At 45.3% G+C, this 25342-nt stretch overlaps 2 protein-coding genes across 2 annotated transcripts; both read left to right on the top strand.

Moving 5' to 3' along the window:
* The first annotated feature begins 645 nt into the window (after positions 1-645).
* LOC142830785 (olfactory receptor 52E2-like) lies at positions 646-1593 on the top strand. The gene has a single exon (XM_075937847.1). It carries the CDS (start codon positions 646-648, stop codon positions 1591-1593), a length of 948 nt encoding a protein of 315 aa, XP_075793962.1.
* Positions 1594-17320: 15727 nt separating this feature from the next.
* On the top strand, positions 17321-18384 carry LOC142827575 (olfactory receptor 52E2-like). Its single transcript, XM_075923150.1, has one exon. It carries the CDS (start codon positions 17321-17323, stop codon positions 18266-18268), a length of 948 nt encoding a protein of 315 aa, XP_075779265.1. The 3' UTR covers positions 18269-18384.
* Positions 18385-25342: the final 6958 nt, after the last annotated feature.

Here is a 25342-nt window from a genome sequence, read left to right as displayed (position 1 = left end):
CTGTAGTATAGATATAGCCAGGGTGAGCAAAACTGAGGGAATGTCCAGGTTAGGTAATTCTCCAGCACGTTCCCTTAGCACCTGAATAGTGTTAGTATTGCACAAGATTTTGCATCACTAGCTGGTTCTATTGAGCTGCCAGCAATGACTCCCAGGCCTACCCTTGAGGGTTTTTCTGGTTAGGACGTTCACCTCGGTATGTGTCTTGGTTTGGTGTTTCCCCGCTCTCTGATTTTTAGAATCTGGAACTTACCAGAGCACGGACGCTGTAGCCTGGGCATTAAGCAACGAGTGTCTACACTTGTGTTTCCTGTTGGAGCCTATTCAGGTTTCCTGCATCACAACACATTAGCACTATTGACACATGGAGAATCTTAAATGTGGAATGGGCATTAGTAGGGTGTTCATACCTCACTTCTCTGAATAGTTAAAATGTCATTGTTCAGTGTGTGGAGAGTGACCAAAGCACACCACCCACGAGAACAGCCACCACCAGTGCATGTCATGTCTCACATGAACATTGTCTCTCCATCCAGGTGTTTCTACTTCAGCCATGACCTGAGACCCCGGGTACATACAAGAGATCAGAGGAATATACATGTGATACTATTCTGCATCTCAGTTGGACACGTTCTCTTTTTCTCCATGTCAGATTCCAGCAGGAACAACTTCACCAACCCCTCCACCTTCATCCTGCTGGGCATTCCTGGCCTGGAGACGGCCCATGTCTGGATCTCCATCCCCTTCTGTGTCATGTACGTCATAACCATCTTGGGGAACATCACCATCCTGTTCATAGTGAAGACAGAGCTGAGCCTCCATGAGCCCATGTACTATTTCTTCTGCATGCTGGCCATCACTGATCTGGTCTTGTCTACTGTCATTGTGCCTAAAATGCTGAGTATTTTCTGGTTCAATTCCAGAGAGATAGACTTCAGTGCCTGCCTCACCCAGCTGTACTTCATTCAGTGGTCTTTACTGATGGAATCTGGGATACTCATGGCCATGGCTTTCGATCGCTACGTCGCCATCTGTGATCCCCTCAGATATTCCACCATCCTGACAAACTCCATTATAGCCAAGATCGGCCTGACCGTTCTGCTGCGTGGTGCCATACTCCCATTACCTAGTCCCCTCCTGGCAAGGCAGGGGCCTTATTGTAGAACCAACGTCATTCCTGAGCCATACTGCTCACACATAGGTGTAGTGAGCCTGGCCTGCGCTGACATTCGTGTGAGCAGTTACTACGGCCTCTTTATGCTACTCTGTGTGATGGGGCTAGATGTGTTTTTTATTGCTCTATCCTATACTCAGATCCTCAGGGCCATCTTCAGACTCCCCGCAAAGGATGCCCGGCTCAAGACTTTTGGGACCTGCGGCTCCCACATCTGTACCATCTCAGCCTTCTACATCCCTGTTCTTTTCATCTCCTTCATGAACCGCTTTGGCCGGAATGTGCCCCAGCATTTCCACGTTCTCATTTCCAACTTGAATAGCTTGATGCCCCCCATGCTAAACCCCATCATCTATGGGATGAGGACCAAACAGATCCGGGACAGGTTGCTCTGGCTCTTTACTCAAAAGGGGACCTAAGGATTTCTCCTGTTGCTCTGAGACTGAGATCAGACAAGAGCTGGTTAGTGACATGATACTGGGCCCTCTTCTCTGAATTTCTGACTATAATGTGAAAGTGACATTTAATACTGGGCTGGCTTTGCCATACTGTGTCCGTGGGACAAACCGAGCAATCGGTCTGTATTTAACTGATTCACTCATGGGGCTTCCCACTTTCAAATTCCTGGTAACTTGAGCACTGAGGCCTCTTTCCCTGCCCATTTATTCCCTCCAGAGTCCCTTCACCTTTACCCCCATCCCTCAAAATGCCAACTCTCTTGCTCACTCTTCACTGCTGACCCCCATCTCTCATTGAACCACCTCCACGTCTGTATCCAGTCATCTTACTTCCGTCTGCTCCATGCCTGGGACAAGAGCTGCTGCAGTCTGACCAGGAGCCTGGCTTAAGGGCAGGGAGGATGCAGCGCTGGAGCCAACAGGCTGGGCTGGAGCAGAGAGGGAAGCCAGGAAGCATGTACAACCCCAGTTGAGGGTTGGGATCAGGGTTGCGTTGCAGAAAGGCAAGACTGTGCTTCATACAGCCTCTGAGTCCAGACACTATTACAAAGCCATGAAGAATGAGGGTTTTTTTCTTTCATTTTTCAGTATCTCCCTCCTGGAATCCATAACACTCTTTGGCCTGAGCCAGCTGTTGAGAGTCAGGACAGGGGATCAGCTTAGAAGCTGGGAGGACAACAGCTGGGAGAGGCAGAAGGAGAAGCAGGGAAGGAGAATGTCACATTGGAGCAACTGGGACACTCCTTTGAGACGGTGTCATGGGATCCTCTCATACTGAGACTACCTCTGCGGGGATGGAACTCCACTTAACATGAAAAAAAACAAAAAATGGGGTATTTGATCATCAGAAACCTGGATAGTTGGGTGTGTGATGATCAGGAGGACTAATGGTGACTTGTGTGCCAGTTGAAAAAATTGTGGATTTCCTGCAACATCTTGATAGACATATGCATTACTGGGGAAGAGCTGGTGGCCACGATACATCCAGAAATCAATGACATAGGGAGCACAGGAGGCCAGATTAAGGCTGCTAAGTAAGAGCTTGAAGTCTAGAACCTCTATAGCAGCATTCTCAGAAATGCTTCCCTCAGACATGAAGAATGAGATAGACAGGTGGAACTGCAATTTATCAATGTGTGTTCATGAGATAATAGTAGGGAGTGGTGCGGTTTAGATTTATTAGGAACATGGGAAGAATTTCGGAAATGAAAATAAAGGTCCCATTCAATATTATTGCATAAATAATCGAATGATCATATTCAATATTATCCCAATTCTACATTATTGCATTATTTCAGGTAAAAAAATGACAATTTTTAAAGTGCTTATACACAAATGCTAGAAGTTTAAACAAGGAGATGGATGAACTAGAGAACCCCCTATTCAGATATTGATAAAATAGGCAACACTGAACTTGGTGGACTGAGCATAATTAGAGGAATAACAGGGTAAAATATCCCTTGGAAGAACAGAAGAGGTTGTGAAGACAGGGAAATGGGACTAAAGGTGAGAGAAAGTTTTCAACTATACCAATATTGATAGAATTAAAAGAAGTAAAAATCTGAAAAGAGATAAACTGTCTAATAGAATCTGTGTGGGTAGTATAATAGACCAAGTGGCCAAGGTGGTGATCGGGATAGTGAAATTCTGTGGGAGATTAGAGAAGGTAGAAGGTAAAATATAAAAAAAAATACCAATGAGGGTTTTCAACGATCCCCACATTGACTGGGTCCATATCACCTCAGGTCGGGATGCAAAGATAGTTTCTTGACTCCTTGCATGACTGATTTCGGATCAGCTAGTCCCTGAACACACAAGAGGAAAGGTAATGCTGGATCGTATCCTAATTATGTGGCACTATTTCTCAAGAGGAAGAACACTTAAATTACATTGTCAATGACATTGCTAGAGAACTCCAAACTTGCCACTGTCACAGATCACCAAAATAAAAGAATCAGAGAGAGACAAAAATGCACCTCGCAAGAGTGGAAGTTAGATCCCAGGGAGGAAAAAGGAAAGACTTGGGAACTTGGGGAAATGAAGGATGAGGGTCACATGAGGGAGGCAAAAAGAGAATGTGAAGAACACTTAATCAGAGACCCAAAATATAACATCAAAAAGTCAGCAGGAGAAGGAACCGTGAGGATGAACCATCCAGGGACCTCTAGGAGGAATGTTGTGCTGAGTAGACCATTGGCTGAAGTGGAGTGACAGAGTCATTTCCTGGCCCTGGGGACAGATTGGAAATGTGAGAGTGGGCAGCAGATATAAGACTGTCCTTCCTCCCTGAAAGGGAAGATCCTTGATGAAGGCTTTAGGAACAGTAAAGCTTTGATACAATCTCCCACAGTATTGTTGCCGTCAAGTTACAGAAGTATGGCCTGGATGAATGGACTGTAAGGTGGATAGAAACCTCGGTCTCAGTGGGGAGCGGTGACCAATTGTTTGATGACTAGTTGGCAGGCAGGATCCAGCAGAGTGCCCGAGTAGTGGTCGGTATCTGGTTTTCATTCAATATCTTCAAACAGGATCCGGATGATGGGTCGGTTTGCACCTTCAGTAAGTTTGTAGATGACACAGATTTGGGGAGAGGTAGATCCGCTGGAGAACAGGGAGACAGTCTGGAGTGCACTACATGAATCTGATGCGATTCTACAAGGACCAGTGCACAGTCTTACACCTAGGACAGAAGAATGCCAGGTCCTGTTAGAGGCTGGGTATGGACAAGCTAAGCAGTAGATCTGTACAAAAGAACTTGAGAATTATAATAGATGAAAAACTGGGTATGAGTCAACACTGCTCTTGTCGCCAAGAAGGCTAATGATACATTGGGCTACATTAGGAGGAGCTTTGTCAGCGTATTGAGGGAAGGCAAAAATATGATGCTGGAAAACATGAATTATGAGGAGAGGGTGAGGGAACTGGACTCGTTTAATCTATGGAAGAGACCAATGAGGTGTATTTGACAGCAGCCTTTGGCGACCTGATGGAGGATGGAGAGCGGTTTTTCTCAGTGCTGGCAGATGACAGAACAAGAAGCAAGGGTCTCAAGTTGGAGTGGGGAAGGTCTAGCTTGGATACAGCCCAGGGAGGTGGTGGACTCTCCACCTTCAGGGGTTTCTAATCCCAAGTTTGAGAGAGCCCTGGCTGGGACGAGTTAGTTGGGGTTGGTTCTGCTTTGAGCAGGGGGTTGGCCTGGATGGCCCCTGAGTTCTCTTCTAACCTTAACTGTCCATGGTTCTACGATTCTATGCGAACTGATGAGTATCAGGAAACCCCTACTCTCTTCTAATCATAACCATCCATTTTTCTATGAATGTGTGTAAACCAACAAATGTCAGGAAACCCCAATGGATTCAAGTGCCTGTGGAGCCTACATCTGGGACAATCTACCATCTCCGAAACCTAGGTGCCAAGGCTGTAGGTTGCATTCTCGGCACAGAGGTACATCAGCCCGAAGGAGTGATTCTTTGGGAGAAGGTCACATTTGACTCAAGTAGATCAGGGGCCGGTGATAAGGAGGGAGAAGGGAGGACAACCTACCCTTCCTCTAGAAAGAGGGAGGCTGGAGACTGCCAGTTCCAGGTCAAGCTGTGTCCAAAAGGCTGGATTTGTTTGTTTGGTTGGTTCAGGTGGGTGATGTAAGGGCCTTTCCAGAGATGTGTCAGGAAGACGTTTCTAAGGAGCAGATGACTGTTTGGATAATTGGCTCATAGCGTGAATGACTGGCCAAGCCAACTGGCAAAGTTGCTCTCAGTACAGCTAATGACACTACCCGAGTTAGGACAAGGCTCATGATCACAGCTCCCGTGGGGCTTTCATCAGAGCTGGAAACCAGGTTCCTCTTCGTACCCAGAGATGCCGATGATGCAATAAAATACAGGACAAAACTGGAGTCAAATACCCATGGTGTTGTCACTCAAGATTCCCAAACTGGTGGTTTACACTGTGCCGAGAGAGGCACACTTAGGGGTCAGGTCCCGTCGTCTAACCAGGGTTTATAGCAGGCCCAGAGCAGCCTATTCTGTCTCATTCAGGATTTGCCCTCCCACTCGACTCCAGCTAGTTCTGGAAAGCTAAGATTGCCCTTGAAAGAAGGCTCAGGTTCCTTGCTCCAGCCACTCCTCGGCTTCCCACCAACACACAGCCCCTGCCAAAGCTGGGGTCAACTTCCCCCTTGGAGCCACAACAAGACTGTGGTTCAGGGAAGTGAGGATGCCTGGATCTGTCTGTCATCCTGCCACTCAATCTCTATGTGCCCCTGAACAAGTTGGTGGATCAGTTTCCCTGTTTTTATAAAGGGGAGAGGCTCATGGTGACTTTCCTTTGCTCCGTGATTTGAAGATCCTGCAGAGAAAGGTGCTGCTCAGTGTCATGCTGGTTACTGAGGAGAATCACTCTTCTCTGGTCACTTCCTGATGGCCCGTGTACCTACAGAATGTGGTTTTCATTCCCCACAGTGATCTGTCTCCAGATCTGTACGTTCACTCTCTACCTAGCCTGGCACTGCATTTACAGGGTACAAGGGCCTGTGGAGACTTATGTATTATCCACAGTTTTATTAGTGGTCAGCAATATTTTTACAAAGTACACAAACACACAGAAGCCAATTCCTCAGACTCAGCCCAGAGCCCAGGAGTTCTCCTCTCCCTTTGGGAAGGGCCCTTAATTGCTGTTTACTCCTTAAGCTGGATAAAGAGCCCAGACACGAAAGAGTCACGGCAGAGTCACTGGCCAGAAAGTCTCTGTTCTCCAGCCTGTTTGCATCCAGATGCCACTTCTCCCTTAGAGGCTGAGTGAACCCCACTGGGACGGCCCAGAGCTGAATTATAAACTGTGCACAGCCCTGTGCCGGCTCTCGGCGTGGGATGCCACTGCAGGTGCTGGGCTGAGAGAGGCATGTGACACGGCTGCCTGAGGGGAATTCCCAGGGAAGACCCTTCACTCTATGAACTCACAGGTACCATCTCTAAGAACATAAGAACGGCCAGACTGGGTCAGGCTAAAGGTCCATCCAGCCCAGCATCCTGTCTGCCGGCAGTGGCCAATACCAGATGCACCAGAGAGAGGGAACCCAACAGGTAATCCTCACGTAATCCCTCCCCTGTCACCGATTTCTAGACAAAGAGGCTAGGGACACCATTCCTACCCATCCTGGCTAACAACCATTGATGGGCCTAACCTCCATGAATCTATCTAGCTCTTTTTCAAACCCTGTTAAAGTCCTAGCCTTCATCACTTCCTCTGGAAAGGAGTTCCACAGGTTGACTGTGCATTGTGTGCCTTTTTCTGTTTTGTTTTAAACCTGCTGCCTATTAATTTCATTTGGTGAACTCTAGTTTTTATATTGTGGAAATAAATAAATAACTTTTCCTTAGTCACTCTTTCCACACCGGTCCTGATTTTATAGACCTCTATCATATCCCCCCTTAGTCTCCTCTTTTCTAATCTGAAAAGTCCGAGTCTTTTTAATCTCCCTTTGTATGGGACCCGTTCAAAACCCCTCCTCATTTCTGTTGCCCTTTTCTGAACCATTTCCAATGCCAATATGACTTTTTTGAGACAAGGCCACCACAACTGTATGCAGTATTCCAAATGTGGACGTACCATGGTTTTATATAGAGGCAATAAAATATTCTCTGTCTTATTCGCTCTCCCTTTTTTAATGATTCCTAACATTCTACTTTTCCGTTAAAAGCATTTGCGGAAAATCATGCCAGTCTAGACGTAGCCTCTAAGTTTTCCCTCCCAATCAGTATTGGTGATAATTTTCCTCAGCTTTGCGGTATCAGCCCTTTGACTCTCTAAATATACATGTTATTGGTTGGGAATTAAAAGTCGCAGACCGGTAAAAATGGTAGTTTGTAAGAGTGTGTCTACACTGCACCATAGGTCAAAATAAGATCTTCAATTTAAGATGCACAAACTGGCTACGTCTACACTGGCCCCTTTTCCGGAAGGGGCATGTAAATTTCATGAGTCATAGTAGGGAAATGCGCGGGGGATTTAAATATCCCCCGCGGCATTTAAATAAAAATGTCCGCCGCTTTTTTCCGGCTTTTAAAAAAGCCGGAAAAGAGCGTCTACACTGGCCCCGATCCTCCGGAAAAAGCGTCCTTTTCCGGAGGCTCTTATTCCTACTTTGAATAACTGGACTTTGAATTCCTACTTTGAATAACTTATTCCTACTTTGACTCACTGGATGCTTTCTTTCAAAAAAGCAAGCCGCTTTTTCGAAATTTCTCCGTGCAGTCTAGACGCTCTCTTTCGAAAGAGGCTCTTTCGAAAGAGGCTTGCAGTCTAGACATAGCCTTAGAGACTAACAGAGTGAGACTAACAGAGTGAAATGTAAGTACCCGGTGCTTAGCTATTGATGTCATGAGGGTGTGGAATGTACTGGCCCATTCAAGTCAGGTCTTTGTTCAAACCTTGATTCCAGGTGTCAGACTTGTAAATGAAACCGAGTTCTGCAGCTTCTCTCTCCACTTGGGTTTTGAAATTGCTTTGAAATAATATAGAGGAATGAGATCCAATAGTGAGTTCCTGGGCAAGTTAAAATGTTCCCCGACAGGTTTCTGTGTGTTTCTATTTCAAATATCGAATTTTTGTCCATTCATCCTTTGTCCTAGAGACTGACAGGGGTGGCGCCAGAGTTGATTGCGGGGGAGGGTTCCTGGGTGAATATGAAGGAGGTGTGCTCTGTGGTTGCTGGAAAGAATTTGTCTCAGGTTAGGGGGCTGTGTGTAGGTGAGGATTGGCCTGTCCCCCAAGGCCTGCAAGAGTGAGGAGTCATTTTCCAGGCTAGGTTGTAGATTGTTAACGATGCGCTGGACGGGTTTAAGTTGGGGGCCGGAGGTGATGATAAGTTGTGTTTGTTTTACAAGCACACGGGATCTTTTTCAGGGGAACGTACTGCATTTATTGACAATATAACAATGTAGCATATGCATTTACACCCACACGCACATACCCTGGTGATGGAATAGTTACCAGTCTGTTGCTCGGCCTCACCTATTAGCCAGATAGGTCAGGTGTGAGGAAGGAGCTGGGTTTGTGTCAGTCCAGACTGATGCTCTTCTTGGTCTTGATCTTAACAGGACAGAACCCGAAAAACGATACAAGACACCCCTTTCTTATAGGATTTTCCTTCCATGCAAGTCTATGCATTTTGCCTTCTCAGGCTGTTATCTGACATCAGTACGCTGATGACCCCTCCTGGGTGTTGTCTTTCCAGCAAAAGTTGTCATTGGTTCCCTATCTAGGGGTGCTTGCCACTAGGTTCAGGTTGCCCTGATAGTCTGTGTTTTCACTTAATTTATCATTATTGGGTGCTTCTGAGTCTCCAGGCCCTCCTGTGACCATTGGAGCATGCAGTAACTTTCACACTTATCTCTCCTCATATATTCTCTCTCTCATTCACACAAACAATACGTGTACAGAATTTCAACATGGAACAAAGGGGTACTTGTAGTCACTTTTACAAAGTTACAAAGTCTTTCAACATTAAACTTCTTCCTATCTAACGCTAACACCACTATGTATTACAATATTCCGTCCCATCTAGCCCAGTAGCCTGTCTGCCGACAGTGGCCAGCACCAGGTGCCCCAGAGAGGGTGGACCGAAGACAATGATCAAGCGATTTGTTTTCTTGACATCCCTCTCCAGCCTCTGACAAACAGAGGCCAAGGACACCATTTTATCCCCTGGCTAATAGCCTTTTATGGACCTAACCTCCATGAATTTATCCAGCTTCTCTTTAAACTCTGTTATAGTCCTAGCCTTCACAGCCTCCTCTGGCAAGGAGTTCCACAGGTTGACTACACGCTGTGTGAAGAAGAACTTTCTTTTATTAGTTTTAAACCTGCTACCCATTAATTTAATTAATTTCTCCTGCTAGCGGCTGGGGAGGACCATACTAGAAACAGCCCCATTGGCTGACAGGGGCCCATGGGCATCAGCTGTCTGGGATCTGGGAGTGATCAGATGTCAGTCCATTTTAGGGGTGCTCTACTGCTATTTCAGTGTGTGCATTTTTGACCTGTCAGTTTTCCCTCTTACATCAAATGCCTCAGAGAAATCGAAGTCTCTTCCATATGTTCTGTTCCCTTCTCAGCCAGATGTGCACTTGCATTAGTGGATGAGTTTTCCATAAAGCATGTCGGTGACAGGCATTAACTAATCTCAGACCATCCTTTCAACTATCTCCTAACCCAACCAGTTTTGTAAATGTTCTGTTCATTTTTAATAGTTTCTATTTAACACACTTCTGCCTTTTATTTCTCTTTAAAAACATACTGGGTGAGTCTAGACTGGCAAGATTTTGTGCAAAAGCGATTGCTTTTGCGCAAAAACTTGCCGCCTGTCCACACTGGCCGCGAGTATTTGCGCAAGAACACTGACTTTGTACTGTACAAAATCAGTGCTTCATGCGCAAATTCTCCGACGCTCCTGCTCAGGGATAAGATAAGTATTCTTGCACAAGAGGGCCAGTGTAGACAGGCATGTTAATTTCTTGCACAAGAAAGCCTGATGGCTAAAATGGCCATCGGAGCTTTCTTGCTCAAGAGAGCATCTGTGCCAGTGTAGACGCTCTTTTGCGCAAATACTTTTAACGGAAAAACTTTTCCGTTAAAAGTATTTGCGCAAAAGCATGCCTGTCTAGACGCAGCCACTGGCTCTGATGCTACCTGATCACGTACTTCCGGATGCAAACAAGGTGTGTTATTGATCACTCTATTCACACCCCTGGTTTTGTGCTTCCAAGTTTCTATGTTGGATGTAGGTTAACAGCCTTGTTGACTGATAATAGACAGGAATTTATTTCATCATCTCATGTGACATAAGCCCCTCAGAGTGCTAGTATCCTGAAATAACTTTGCTGTGTAGACATAGCTTCAGACTATTTCTTTGTGAATGCAGAACAGAAATATTTCAGGAATATATCGACTTTTCCTGAAACTTCAACGACTTTTCCTTCTCCTTCTAGGAAGTGGCAAATCCTTTTTTAAGGCTTATTTTGTTCTTAATCTTATTTGGTTCTCCTCAGCTCTGCCAGGCAGGGATTTCTCACTGTCTTTGATATCCTTTAACAATTTCCACAATGTCCTATTGGGATTGCTCACTTTCCTTTTCTCCCTTTTTTCTTTTTTTTCTCTATTGCTTCCCTTTTCCAATTGCTACTGTGTTTTGGAACAAAAACTGTTTCTTATCCAAAGTTTTGTACTTCCTGGACTGTGGAATTGTGGCTCTTTAGCTGTCTCATAAATTATTCTTAAAGAACTAATGATTTGTGGTCCCACTTTAATCTATAATTTTTCCCGCCTAATCACTATTGGTGATAATTTTCCTTAGCTTTGGGGTGGCAGCCTTTTGACGCTCTAAGTGTATTTAGATGGTGTTGGTTGGGAATTAAAATTCTCAGGGGGGTATCCGTGTTAGTCAGTAACTGAAAAATAACTTTAATAAAACAACAAATAGTCTGGTGGCACTTTATAGACTAACAAAACATGTCAATGGGATCATGAGCTTTCGTGGGCACAGCCCACTTCTTCAGATGACCGGAGTTTTGAGTTTAGGATGTGCAGACCCAAAATAAATAGGAGAGAAGGGGGGAGGGAGGGAAGAAAGGAGAGGAGTGGGAAACAAGGAGTAGATTAAAGTGTTCTCCAACAGGTTCTCCTTTACATATATCTGATTTGTGTCCATTTATTCTTTCTCGTAGGGACTGTCCAGTTTGTCCACTATAGATAGCAGTGGGGCATTGCTGGCAAATGATGGCATAAATCAAATTACTAGATGTGCAGTCAAATGACCTTTTGATCATTTGTGGCTTATGTTGTTGGCTGCAGTGATGAATTCGCTAGTATAAATATGCGGGGCAGTGTTGGCATTGCATTTGGTTGCAGGGCTGGGTTCCTGGATGCTTATGATGTGGTTGTGTGGCATGGTTACCGGAAAGAATTTGTTTCAGGTTGGGGGGTCATCTATAAGTAAGAGTGGACTTTTTATCTGCTTGGGTGTTAAACCTAAGCCTATAAAAATCAAAGTCAGTAGATAGAGTGCATCGAGATACAGGATGGTGGGGACTCGACCAATGAAGGTGCTAACAGCTTCCTGAATGGTATCCTTCCTGCCTTAGCAATCTATCCACTGACTTTGATTTTTATCTGCTTAGGTTTAACACCCATTCTCCAGATACTTTAAGAAAAAAGGAGGGGGTGAAGGAGGGTGGGAGACAGAGCATCTTTCTCCCACCCCCACCCTTCCCTTCTCCTATTTATCTAGAGTTTTCATATCCCCTACTCATAACTCCAGTCATCTGAAAGCACATGATCACATCAATATGTTTTGTTAATCTATAAAGTGCTACCAGACCATTTGTTGTTTTTTTCTGATAGAGATCCTGTAGGTGTTTGTCTCTGTGTGTGAGACTGGAGAAAATCCGGTTGCATTTTAGGGCTTGGCTTTAAAGAAATGATTGGAAAATTGCTAGAGGCATGTAGGTGAGTGTAACTGTTGGTAGGTTTCCAGTATACGGTGGTGGAAATGTGGTCATTGTTTAATTGTTCTGTAGTGTCAGGGAAGTGGATCTCTCTTGTGAACTGGTCCAGGCTAAGGTTGATGGTAGGGTGAAAGTTGTTGAAATCCCTGTGAAATTCTTCAAAAGCCTCCTACCTCAAGGTCCATATCATGAAGATATTGTCAATGTAGCATAAGTAGAGTAAAGGTGCTAGGGGAGGGAGCTGAGGAAATATTGTTCAAGATCAGCCATAAAAATATTTGCATATTGTGTGGCCATGCGGGTGCCCATAGCTGTGCTGCTGACTGAAAGACATAAATTGTCCTCAAATTGGAAATAGTTTTTGGTGAGGACAAAGTCACAGAGCTCATCGTCATCAAGGGTTGTATTCCAGATGACCAGTAATCCATCATCGTGTGGAGTGTTGGTGTAATGAGTTTCTACATCCATGGAGGCCGGGAAGGTGTTTTCTGGAAGATGACTGATGTTCTGTGGTTTCCTCTGGAAGACAGTGATGTGGTGAAGATAACTAGGAGTTCTGGCATCATAGGGTCTGAGGAGAGAGTCCATAAAACCACGCAATTCTGTTGTAATGGTGCCAATCCCTGAGATGATGGTAAGATGGATAGAAAGATGGCTAGAAGGCCGGGCCCAGCGGGTAGTGATCAACGGCTCGATGTCAGGATGGCGGTCGGTTTCTAGCGGAGTGCCCCAAGGTTCGGTTCTAGGACCGGTTTTGTTCAATATCTTTATTAATGACATGAATAAGGGGATGGATTGCACCCTCAGCAAGTTTGCAGATGACACTAAGCTGGGGAGAGAGATAGATACGCTTAAGGGCAGAGATAAGGTCCAGAATGACTTAGACAAATTGGAGGATTGGGCCACAAGAAATCTGATGAATCTCAACAAGGACACGTGTAGAGTCCTGCACTTGGGAGGGAAGAATCCCAAGCATAGTTACAAGCTGGGGACCAACCAGCTAAGTAGTAGTTCTGCAGAAAAGGACCTGGGGGTTACAGTGGATGAGAAGCTAGATATGAGTCAACAATGTGCCCTTGTAGCCAAGAAGGCTAATGGCATTTTAGGTTGCATTAAGAGGAGCACTGCCAGCAGATCCAGAGATGTCATTATTCCCCTTTATTTGGCTTTGGTGAGGCCACATCTGGAGTATTGTGTCCAGTTCTGGGGCCCCCACTACAAAAAGGATGTGGACGCATTGGAGAGGGTCCAGCGGAGGGCAACCAAAATGATTAGGGGGCTGGAGCATATGACTTATGAGGAGAGGCTGAGGGACTTGGGTCTGTTTAGTCTGGAGAAGTGAAGAGTGAGGGGGGATTTGAGAGCATCCTTCAACTTCCTGAAGGGAGGTTCCAAAGAGGATGGAGAGAGGCTGTTCTCAGTAGTGACAGATGGCAGAACAAGGAGCAATGGTCTCAAGTTGTGGTGGGAAAGGTTCAGGTTGGATATTACGAAAAACTATGTTACTAGGAGGGTGGTGAAGCACTGGAATGGGTTACCTAGGGAAGTAGTGGAGTCTCCATCCCTAGAGGTGTTTAAGTCTCGGCTTGACAAAGCCCTGGCTGGGTTGATTTAGTTGGAATTGGTCCTGCCTAGAGCAGGGGGCTGGACTTGATGACCTTCTGAGGTCTCTTCCAGTTCTATGGTTCTATGGTTCTATCATCGTGTGTAGTGTTGGTATAATGAGCTTCCACATCCATGGTGGCCGGGATGGTGTTTTCAAGAAGATGACTGATGTTCTGTGGTTTCCTCAGGAAGTCAGTGATGTGGTGAAGATAGCTAGGAGTGCTGGCATCATAGGGTCTGAGGAGAGAGTCCATATAACCATGCAATTCTGTTGTAATGGTGCCAATCCCTGAGATGATGGAACATTGGGATTTCAAGGTTTGTGGATCTTGGGTAGCAGAAAGAAGACTCCTGGCTAGGGATTTAGGGGTGTGTTTGTGTAGATTTCATCTTAAGTTCTTGCAGGGAGATTCATGAGCAGGTGCTTTAGGGTTTTTTTGGCATTCTTTGGTGGGATCAGAGGAGAGAAGCCTGTAGAATCTGGTGTTGGTGAGGTGTCTGTCAGCCTCCTGGTCATCATCTGTTCTGTTCATGATGGCTGCACAATTTCCTTTGCCAGTCTCCTTGATTACAATGCTTGACTTGTTTTTGAGGCTGTGTACAGCATTGCACTCTGCATGAGTGAGGTTATGTGTCACATGTTGTTGTTTGCTGATAATGTAGGTCCATGCACATTACGGAAGGAATCGGTGTAGAAGTGAAGTCTCTCATTACGGCCATCAAGAGGGGTCCTAATAGAGACCTTCCTCTTCTGTGGTTAGCAGGGGGGATATTGAGGGTCAGTGTACTGTTCATTGGATGTGTTGGCAATACTCCTTTAGACTTAGGCTATGTCTACCCTGCGTGGCTATTTTGGAATGATGACAGTATCCCAAAATAGCTACCAGGCCTTTTAAAAAGCCACCCGTTGTTTCATTCTTTTTTTTTTCAAAATAACAGGAGTGCTATTTTGGCATACCTGTAACCCTCATTCCACAACAGTTAAAGGATGTCTCGAAATAGTGATTTATTTCTAAATTTGGCACTGTGCAGATGCACCATATTTCAAACTAAAATATATCAAAATAGAAACAAAATAAGATTCTCAGCTTGCATAGCGCAAATAGCATATCTTATTTTGAGTTTAGAGGGCAGCGAACAGACACCTAGAGGCAGCAATTTCTTCTGCAAATGTGCACCGACTGACATTGCCAGCAAACAACATGTAAAATGGAAACTCAGCTTTTGAGGTATAGCATTGCATTCTGCTACAACCTATCCTGGGAAATGATCCCTCACTCTTACAGGCCTTGGGGGACAGGTCAGTCCTCACCTACAGACAGCCCCCTCACCTCAAAGACTTTTTTGCAGGAACCACACAGCACACCTCCAGTATACTCAGCCAGGAACCCACCCCTGCTCTCAATTCCGGTGCCAACTGTATCCACATATCTACATAAGTGACGTTATCACAGGACCTTACGACATCAGAGGAGCATACAACTGCACATCCACCAATGTGATCTATGCCATCAAGTCCCAACCATGCTTCCCCTGCCATGCTTATTGGCCAAACTGGAGAGTTTCTACGAGAAAGGATTAATGGACACAAATCAGACATTCAAAATAGAAACACACCAAAACTTATTGAGGAACATTTTAACTTGCCTGGGTACCCACTCATGGATCTAAAAGTGACTTTATTACAAAGCAATTTCTAAAACCAGCTGGAGAGAGAAGCTGCAGAACTTGGTTTCATTTCCAAGTTTGATACCGGGAATCAAGGTTTGAACAAAGATCTGACCTGGATAGTCTGCTACATGCCATACCCTAATGATGTCAAAAGCTAAGCACTGGGTACTTACAGCACACTCTCTTAGCCTCATTTACAACGGACTCTGTAAGACTCTGTCTACACTATCAAGTTTTTGCGGAAGAGGAAATGCAAATGAAGCAGTCATTAGTATTTCCAGTGCTCTCATTTGCATATTGTCTTCCGATTCTTTTTGCAGAAGAGGTTTTGCGGAAAACCATGTAGTGTTGTTGCATATTAATTGGGAAGGTTTTTTTCCCCCCTTTTTTGCTTCCTCCTCTTTCTCTCCCCTTCCCTTGTCTTTCTCTGCTATTTATTTCTACCCTGCACCCCTTATGTACTAATCAGAAGAAGTGGGTTGTGCCCATGACAGCTCATGATACCATCTACATATTTGTTAGCCTCTAAGGTGCTGCAGATAAATTAACTGTTTTTTAAATTTTCTGTTATTTCGATTTAGTTGGGAATTGTCTGTTTCTCCACGGGAATGTAATCAACTCCATTGTTTTATTTTATTCTTCTCTACCATGTGCCTGCTCCTTTGTCTCTTCTCTAACAATTCCCAGACATTTCAATCTGTCTACATATGGACAATCCTGCCCTTTCTCATAGCCCATCTGGAAACCCTATTTCCATCTGCTCTGTCTTTCAGAGTGACTGGAGCTATGTCTAGACTACAGGCTTCTTTTAGAAGTTTTTCCAGAAGAGCTCTTCCAAAAAAACATCTTCAAAAAGACAGCATCCACACTGAAAGGAAGCTCTCTCGCATGTAAGCTGTGATTACCAGGGCTCGATAAATTATACATGGCCCATGGCGAGTAGATTGTAACTGGGAAGAGCCGGGTTCGGGTGATCTGCGCATGCGTAGAATGATCTGCAGTTCGGCGAGCCCTGGTGATTGCTATGGATGGGGTGGCCACCAGGGTACCTGTGCTTTTTCCTCTTTCCTCCTCTTTCTTTTCCCTGATCACACACGCCTTTTTGCAAAAGAGCTTTCTGAAAAAGGCTGCTCCTTCGTAGAAAGAGGTTAACCAATGTCAGAAAAACCCCTTGGTTATTTCGATTTTTTTTTGAAAGACGTGATTGTAGCGTTGACATGAGTGATTTTTTTTACAGAAAAACGGCCCATTTTTTCTTAAAAACTCTGTAGTATAGACATAGCCAGGGTGAGCAAAACTGAGGGAATGTCCAGGTTAGGTAATTCTCCAGCACGTTCCCTTAGCACCTGAATAGTGTTAGTATTGCACAAGATTTTGCATCACTAGCTGGTACTATTGAGCTGCCAGCAATGACTCCCAGGCCTACCCTTGAGGGTTTTTCTGGTTAGGACGTTCACCTCGGTATGTGTCTTGGTTTGGTGTTTCCCCGCTCTCTGATTTTTAGAATTTGGAACTTACCAGACCACGGACGCTGTAGCCTGGGCATTAAGCAACGAGTGTCTACACTTGTGTTTCCTATTGGAGCCTATTCAGGTTTCCTGCATCACAACACATTAGCACTATTGACACATGGAGAATCTTAAATGTGGAATGGGCATTAGTAGGGTGTTCATACCTCACTTCTCTGAATAGTCAAAATGTCATTGTTCAGTGTGTGGAGAGTGACCAAAGCACACCACCCACGAGAACAGCCACCACCAGTACATGTCATGTCTCACATGAACATTGTCTCTCCATCCAGGTGTTTCTACTTCAGCCATGACCTGAGACCCCGGGTACATACAAGAGATCAGAGGAATATATATGTGATACTATTCTGCATCTCAGTTGGACACGTTCTCTTTTTCTCCATGTCAGATTCCAGCAGGAACAACTTCACCAACCCCTCCACCTTCATCCTGCTGGGCATTCCTGGCCTGGATACGGCCCATGTCTGGATCTCCATCCCCTTCTGTGTCATGTACGTCGTAGCCATCTTGGGGAACATCGCCATCCTGTTCATAGTGAAGACAGAGCTGAGCCTCCATGAGCCCATGTACTATTTCTTCTGCATGCTGGCCATCACTGATCTGGTCTTGTCTACTGTCATTGTGCCTAAAATGCTGAGTATTTTCTGGTTCAATTCCAGAGAGATAGACTTCAGTGCCTGCCTCACCCAGCTGTACTTCATTCAGTGGTCTTTACTGATGGAATCTGGGATACTCATGGCCATGGCGTTTGATCGCTACGTCGCCATCTGTGATCCCCTCAGATATTCCACCATCCTGACAAACTCCATTGTAGCCAAGATCGGCCTGACCGTTCTGCTGCGTGGTGCCATACTCCCATTACCCAGTCCCCTCCTGGCAAGGCAGGGGCCTTATTGTAGAACCAACGTCATTCCTGAGCCGTACTGCTCACACATAGGTGTAGTGAGCCTGGCCTGCGCTGACATTCGTGTGAGTAGTTACTACGGCCTCTTTGTGCTACTCTGTGTGATGGGGCTGGATGTGTTTTTTATTGCTCTATCCTATACTCAGATCCTCAGGGCCATCTTCAGACTCCCCGCAAAGAATGCACGGCTCAAGACTTTTGGAACCTGCGGCTCCCACATCTGTACCATCTCAGCCTTCTACATCCCTGTTCTTTTCATCTCCTTCATGAACCGCTTTGGCCGGAATGTGCCCCAGCATTTCCACGTTCTCATTTCCAACTTGAATATCTTGATGCCCCCCATGCTAAACCCCATCATCTATGGGATGAGGACCAAACAGATCCGGGACAGGTTGCTCTGGCTCTTTACTCAAAAGAGGACCTAAGGATTTCTCCTGTTGCTCTGAGACTGAGATCAGACAAGAGCTGGTTAGTGACATGATACTGGGCCCTCTTCTCTGAATTTCTGACTATAATGTGAAAGTGACATTTAATACTGGGCTGGCTTTGCCATGCTGTGTCCGTGGGACAGACCGAGCAATCGGTCTGTATTTAACTGATTCACTCATGGGGTTTCCCACTTTCAAATTCCTGGTAACTTGAGCACTGAGGCCTCTTTCCCTGCCCATTTATTCCCTCCAGAGTCCCTTCACCTTTACCCCCATCCCTCAAAATGCCAACTCTCTTGCTCACTCTTCACTGCTGACCCCCATCTCTCATTGAACCACCTCCACGTCTGTATCCAGTCATCTTACTTCCGTCTGCTCCATGCCTGGGACAAGAGCTGCTGCAGTCTGACCAGGAGCCTGGCTTAAGGGCAGGGAGGATGCAGCACTGGAGCCAACAGGCTGGGCTGGAGCAGAGAGGGAAGCCAGGAAGCATGTACAACCCCAGTTGAGGGTTGGGATCAGGGTTGTGTTAGAGAAAGGCAAGACTGTGCTTCATACAGCCTCTGAGCCCAGACACTATTACAAAGCCATGAAGAATGAGGGTTTTTTTCTTTCATTTTTCAGTATCTCCCTCCTGGAATCCATAACACCCTTTGGCCTGAGTCAGCTGTTGAGAGTCAGGACAGGGGATCAGCTTAGAAGCTGGGAGGACAACAGCTGGGAGAGGCAGAAGGAGAAGCAGGGAAGGAGAATGTCACATTGGAGCAACTGGGACACTCCTTTGAGATGGTGTCATGGGATCCTCTCATACTGAGACTACCTCTGCGGGGATGGAACTCCACTTAACATGAAAAAAAACAAAAAATGGGGTATTTGATCATCAGAAACCTGGATAGTTGGGTGTGTGATGATCAGGAGGACTAATGGTGACTTGTGTGCCAGTTGAAAAAATTGTGGATTTCCTGCAACATCTTGATAGACATATGCATTACTGGGGAAGAGCTGGTGGCCACGATACATCCAGAAATCAATGACATAGGGAGCACAGGAGGCCAGATTAAGGCTGCTAAGTAAGAGCTTGAAGTCTAGAACCTCTATAGCAGCATTCTCAGAAATGCTTCCCTCAGACATGAAGAATGAGATAGACAGGTGGAACTGCAATTTATCAATGTGTGTTCATGAGATAACAGTAGGGAGTGGTGCGGTTTAGATTCATTAGGAACATGGGAAGAATTTCAGAAATGAAAATAAAGGTCCCATTCAATATTATTGCATAAATAATCGAATGATCATATTCAATATTATCCCAATTAACATTATTGCATTATTTCAGGTAAAAAAATGACAGTTTTTAAAGTGCTTATATACAAATGCTAGAAGTTTAAACAAGGACATGGATGAACTAGAGAACCCCCTATTCAGATATTGATAAAATAGGCAACACTGAACTTGGTGGACTGAGCATAATTAGAGGAATAACAGGGTAAAATATCCCTTGGAAGAACAGAAGAGGTTGTGAAGACAGGGAAATGGGACTAAAGGTGAGAGAAAGTTTTCAACTATACCAATATTGATAGAATTAAAAGAAGTAAAAATCTGAAAAGAGATAAACTGTCTAATAGAATCTGTGTGGGTAGTATAATAGACCAAGTGGCCAAGGTGGTGATCGGGATAGTGAAATTCTGTGGGAGATTAGAGAAGGTAGAAGGTAAAATATAAAAAAAAATACCAATGAGGGTTTTCAACGATCCCCACATTGACTGGGTCCATATCACCTCAGGTCGGGATGCAAAGATAGTTTCTTGACTCCTTCCATGACTGATTTCGGATCAGCTAGTCCCTGAACACACAAGAGGAAAGGTAATGCTGGATCGTATCCTAATTATGTGGCACTATTTTTCAAGAGGAAGAACACTTAAATTACATTGTCATTGACATTGCTAGAGAACTCCAAACTTGCCACTGTCACAGATCACCAAAATAAAAGAATCAGAGAGAGACAAAAATGCACCTCGCAAGAGTGGAAGTTAGATCCCAGGGAGGAAAAAGGAAAGACTTGGGAACTTGGGGAAATGAAGGATGAGGGTCACATGAGGGAGGCAAAAAGAGAATGTGAAGAACACTTAATCAGAGACCCAAAATATAACATCAAAAAGTCAGCAGGAGAAGGAACCGTGAGGATGAACCATCCAGGGACCTCTAGGAGGAATGTTGTGCTGAGTAGACAATTGGCTGAAGTGGAGTGACAGAGTCATTTCCTGGCCCTGGGGACAGATTGGAAATGTGAGAGTGGGCAGCAGATATAAGACTGTCCTTCCTCCCTGAAAGGGAAGATCCTTGATGAAGGCTTTAGGAACAATAAAGCTTTGATACAATCTCCCACAGTATTGTTGCCGTCAAGTTACAGAAGTATGGCCTGGATGAATGGACTGTAAGGTGGATAGAAACCTTGGTCTCAGTGGGGAGCGGTGACCAATTGTTTGATGACTAGTTGGCAGGCAGGATCCAGCAGAGTGCCCGAGTGGTGGTCAGGATCTGGTTTTCATTCAAGATCTTCAATCAGGATCTGGATGATGTGTCGGTTTGCACCTTCAATAAGTTTGTAGATGACACAGATTTGGGGAGAGGTAGATACGCTGGAGAACAGGGAGACAGTCTGGAGTGCGCTACATGAATCTGATGCGATTCTACAAGGACCAGTGCACAGTCTTACACCTAGGACAGAAGAATGCCAGGTCCTGTTAGAGGCTGGGTATGGACAAGCTAAGCAGTAGATCTGTACAAAAGAACTTGAGAATTATAATAGATGAAAAACTGGGTATGAGTCAACACTGCTCTTGTCGCCAAGAAGGCTAATGATACATTGGGCTACATTAGGAGGAGCTTTGTCAGCGTATTGAGGGAAGGCAAAAATATGATGCTGGAAAACATGAATTATGAGGAGAGGGTGAGGGAACTGGACTCGTTTAATCTATGGAAGAGACCAATGAGGTGTATTTGACAGCAGCCTTTGGCGACCTGATGGAGGATGGAGAGCGGTTTTTCTCAGTGCTGGCAGATGACAGAACAAGAAGCAAGGGTCTCAAGTTGGAGTGGGGAAGGTCTAGCTTGGATTCAGCCCAGGGAGGTGGTGGACTCTCCACCTTCAGGGGTTTCTAATCCCAAGTTTGAGAGAGCCCTGGCTGGGATGAGTTAGTTGGGGTTGGTTCTGCTTTGAGCAGGGGGTTGGCCTGGATGGCCCCTGAGTTCTCTTCTCACCTTAACTGTCCATGGTTCTACGATTCTATGCGAACTGATGAGTATCAGGAAACCCCTGCTCTCTTCTAATCATAACCATCCATTTTTCTATGAATGTGTGTAAACCAACAAATGTCAGGAAACCCCAATGGATTCAAGTGCCTGTGGAGCCTACATCTGGGACAATCTACCATCTCTGAAACCTAGGTGCCAAGGCTGTAGGTTGCATTCTCGGCACAGAGGTACACCAGCCCGAAGGAGTGATTCTTTGGGAGAAGGTCACATTTGACTCAAGTAGATCAGGGGCCGGTGATAAGGAGGGAGAAGGGAGGACAACCTACCCTTCCTCTAGAAAGAGGGAGGCTGGAGACTGCCAGTTCCAGGTCAAGCTATGTCCAAAAGGCTGGATTTGTTTGTTTGGTTGGTTCAGGTGGGTGATGTAAGGGCCTTTCCAGAGATGTGTCAGGAAGATGTTTCTAAGGAGCAGATGACTGTTTGGATAATTGGCTCATAGCGTGAATGACTGGCCAAGCCAACTGGCAAAGTTGCTCTCAGTACAGCTAATGACACTACCCGAGTTAGGACAAGGCTCATGATCACAGCTCCCGTGGGGCTTTCATCAGAGCTGGAAACCAGGTTCCTCTTCGTACCCAGAGATGCCGATGATGCAATAAAATACAGGACAAAACTGGAGTCAAATACCCAAGGTGTTGTCACTCAAGATTCCCAAACTGGTGGTTTACACTGTGCCGAGAGAGGCACACTTAGGGGTCAGGTCCCGTCGTCTAACCAGGGTTTATAGCAGGCCCAGAGCAGCCTATTCTGTCTCATTCAGGATTTGCCCTCCCACTCGACTCCAGCTAGTTCTGGAAAGCTAAGATTGCCCTTGAAAGAAGGCTCAGGTTCCTTGCTCCAGCCACTCCTCGGCTTCCCACCAACACACAGCCCCTGCCAAAGCTGGGGTCAACTTCCCCCTTGGAGCCACAACAAGACTGTGGTTCAGGGAAGTGAGGACGCCTGGATCTGTCTGTCATCCTGCCACTCAATCTCTATGTGCCCCTGAACAAGTTGGTGGAGCAGTTTCCCTGTTTTTATAAAGGGGAGAGGCTCAGAGTGACTTTCCTTTGCTCCGTGATTTGAAGATCCTGCAGAGAAAGGTGATGCCCAGTGTCATGCTGGTTACTGAGGAGAGTCACTCTTCTCTGGTCACTTCCTGATGGCCCGTGTACCTACAGAATGTGGTTTTCATTCCCCACAGTGATCTGTCTCCAGATCTGTACGTTCACTTTCTACCTAGCCTGCCGCTGCAGGGTACAAGGGCCTGTGGAGACTTATGTATTATCCACAGTTTTATTAGTGGTCAGCAATATTTTTACAAAGTACACAAACACACAGAAGCCAATTCCTCAGACTCAGCCCAGAGCCCAGGAGTTCTCCTCTCCCTTTGGGAAGGGCCCTTAATTGCTGTTTACTCCTTAAGCTGGATAAAGAGCCCAGACACGAAAGAGTCACGGCAGAGTCACTGGCCAGAAAGTCTCTGTTCTCCAGCCTGTTTGCATCCAGATGCCACTTCTCCCTTAGAGGCTGAGTGAACCCCACTGGGACGGCCCAGAGCTGAATTATAAACTGTGCACAGCCCTGTGCCGGCTCTCGGCGTGGGATGCCACTGCAGGTGCTGGGCTGAGAGAGGCATGTGACACGGCTGCCTGAGGGGAATTCCCAGGGAAGACCCTTCACTCTATGAACTCACAGGTACCATCTCTAAGAACATAAGAACGGCCAGACTGGGTCAGGCTAAAGGTCCATCCAGCCCAGCATCCTGTCTGCCGGCAGTGGCCAATACCAGATGCACCAGAGAGAGGGAACCCAACAGGTAATCCTCACGTAATCCCTCCCCTGTCACCGATTTCTAGACAAAGAGGCTGGGGACACCATTCCTACCCATCCTGGCTAACAACCATTGATGGGCCTAACCTCCATGAATCTATCTAGCTCTTTTTCAAACCCTGTTAAAGTCCTAGCCTTCACCACTTCCTCTGGAAAGGAGTTCCACAGGTTGACTGTGCATTGTGCGCCTTTTTCTGTTTTGTTTTAAACCTGCTGCCTATTAATTTCATTTGGTGAACTCTAGTTTTTATATTGTGGAAATAAATAAATAACTTTTCCTTAGTCACTCTTTCCACACCGGTCCTGATTTTATAGACCTCTATCATATCCCCCCTTAGTCTCCTCTTTTCTAATCTGAAAAGTCCGAGTCTTTTTAATCTCCCTTTGTATGGGACCCGTTCAAAACCCCTCATCATTTCTGTTGCCCTTTTCTGAACCATTTCCAATGCCAATATGACTTTTTTGAGACAAGGCCACCACAACTGTATGCAGTATTCCAAATGTGGACGTACCATGGTTTTATATAGAGGCAATAAAATATTCTCTGTCTTATTCGCTCTCCCTTTTTTAATGATTCCTAACATTCTACTTTTCCGTTAAAAGCATTTGCAGAAAATCATGCCAGTCTAGATGTAGCCTCTAAGTTTTCCCTCCCAATCAGTATTGGTGATAATTTTCCTCAGCTTTGCGGTATCAGCCCTTTGACTCTCTAAATATATTTACATGTTATTGGTTGGGAATTAAAAGTCGCAGACCAGTAAAAATGGTAGTTTGTAAGAGTGTGTCTACACTGCACCATAGCTCAAAATAAGATCTTCAATTTAAGCTGCACAAACTGTGTATCTTATATCTATACTATTTCAAAATAGTTTATTTTGGTGCTGTCTATACAGTGCGAAGTTTTGAAATCAAGCGCTATTCCAAAACATCCCTTACTCCTCATAGAATGAGGTCTATCGGGATGTCAGAATAGCAAGCCTGAAATAAGAGGTTTGCTGCATAGAAATGGGATAGCTATTCAGGATATTCTGGTATTGCGAAATTGTCATGCAATGAAGACATACGTTAACTTAAGAAAACAATGAAAAATCCTGCAACTCCTAGGAGACTAACAAAAAATGTAGATGGTATCATGAGTTTTTGTGGGAACAACCCACAGCTGAATGTAGCAAGGGGTCCAGGGTACAGATAGCAGAGAAGAAAATGGGATGAAGAGAGAGCTGGGAAAAAATAGGAAAAAATATTGTCAGTTAGAGACTAACAGAGTGAGACTAAGGCTATGTCTAGACTGCAGGCTTTTTTTGAAAGAGGCTCTTTCGAAAGCATCTTTCGAAAGAGCCTCTTTCGAAAGATCGCGTCTAGACTGCAGGCGGATCTTTCGAAAGAGAAATCCACTTTTTCGAAAGAGAGCACCCAGCGAGTCTGGATGCTCTCTTTCGAAGACGGCCTCTTTACATTGAAGAACGCCTTCTTTCGAAAGAGGAACTTTTGAAAGAAGGCGTTCTTCCTCATGAAATGAGGTTTACCGCCATCGAAAGAAAAGCCACGTTCTTTCGAAATAATTTCGAAAGAACGCGGCTTGAGTCTGGACGCAGGGGAAGTTTTTTCGGGAAAAGGCTACTTTTCCCGAAAAAGCCCCTGAGTCTGGACACGGCCTAACAGAGTGAAATGTAAGTTCCCGGTGCTTAGCTATTGATGTCATGAGGGTGTGGAATGTACTGGCCCATTCAAGTCAGGTCTTTGTTCAGCCCTTGATTCCAGGTGTCAGACTTATAAATGAAACCAAGTTCTGCAACTTCTCTCTCCACTTCGGTTTTGAAATTGCTTTGAAATAATATAGAAGAATGAGATTCATTAGTGAGTTCCCGGACAAGTTAAAATGTTCCCCAACAGGTCTCTGTTTGTTACCATTTCAAATATCGGATTTGTGTGCATTAATCCTTTGTC

The sequence above is a fragment of the Pelodiscus sinensis genome, chromosome 1 (assembly GCF_049634645.1).
Source record: "Pelodiscus sinensis isolate JC-2024 chromosome 1, ASM4963464v1, whole genome shotgun sequence".
Taxonomy (NCBI): domain Eukaryota; kingdom Metazoa; phylum Chordata; order Testudines; family Trionychidae; genus Pelodiscus; species Pelodiscus sinensis.
Note: the sequence above shows the minus strand (reverse complement) of the source record. Positions and strands in the feature narration are given on the sequence as shown.

Coding starts and splice junctions, on each gene's coding strand:
- LOC142830785 (XM_075937847.1), top strand. CDS start 646: ATGTCAGATTCCAGCAGGAACAACTTCACCAACCCCTCCACCTTCATC.
- LOC142827575 (XM_075923150.1), top strand. CDS start 17,321: ATGTCAGATTCCAGCAGGAACAACTTCACCAACCCCTCCACCTTCATC.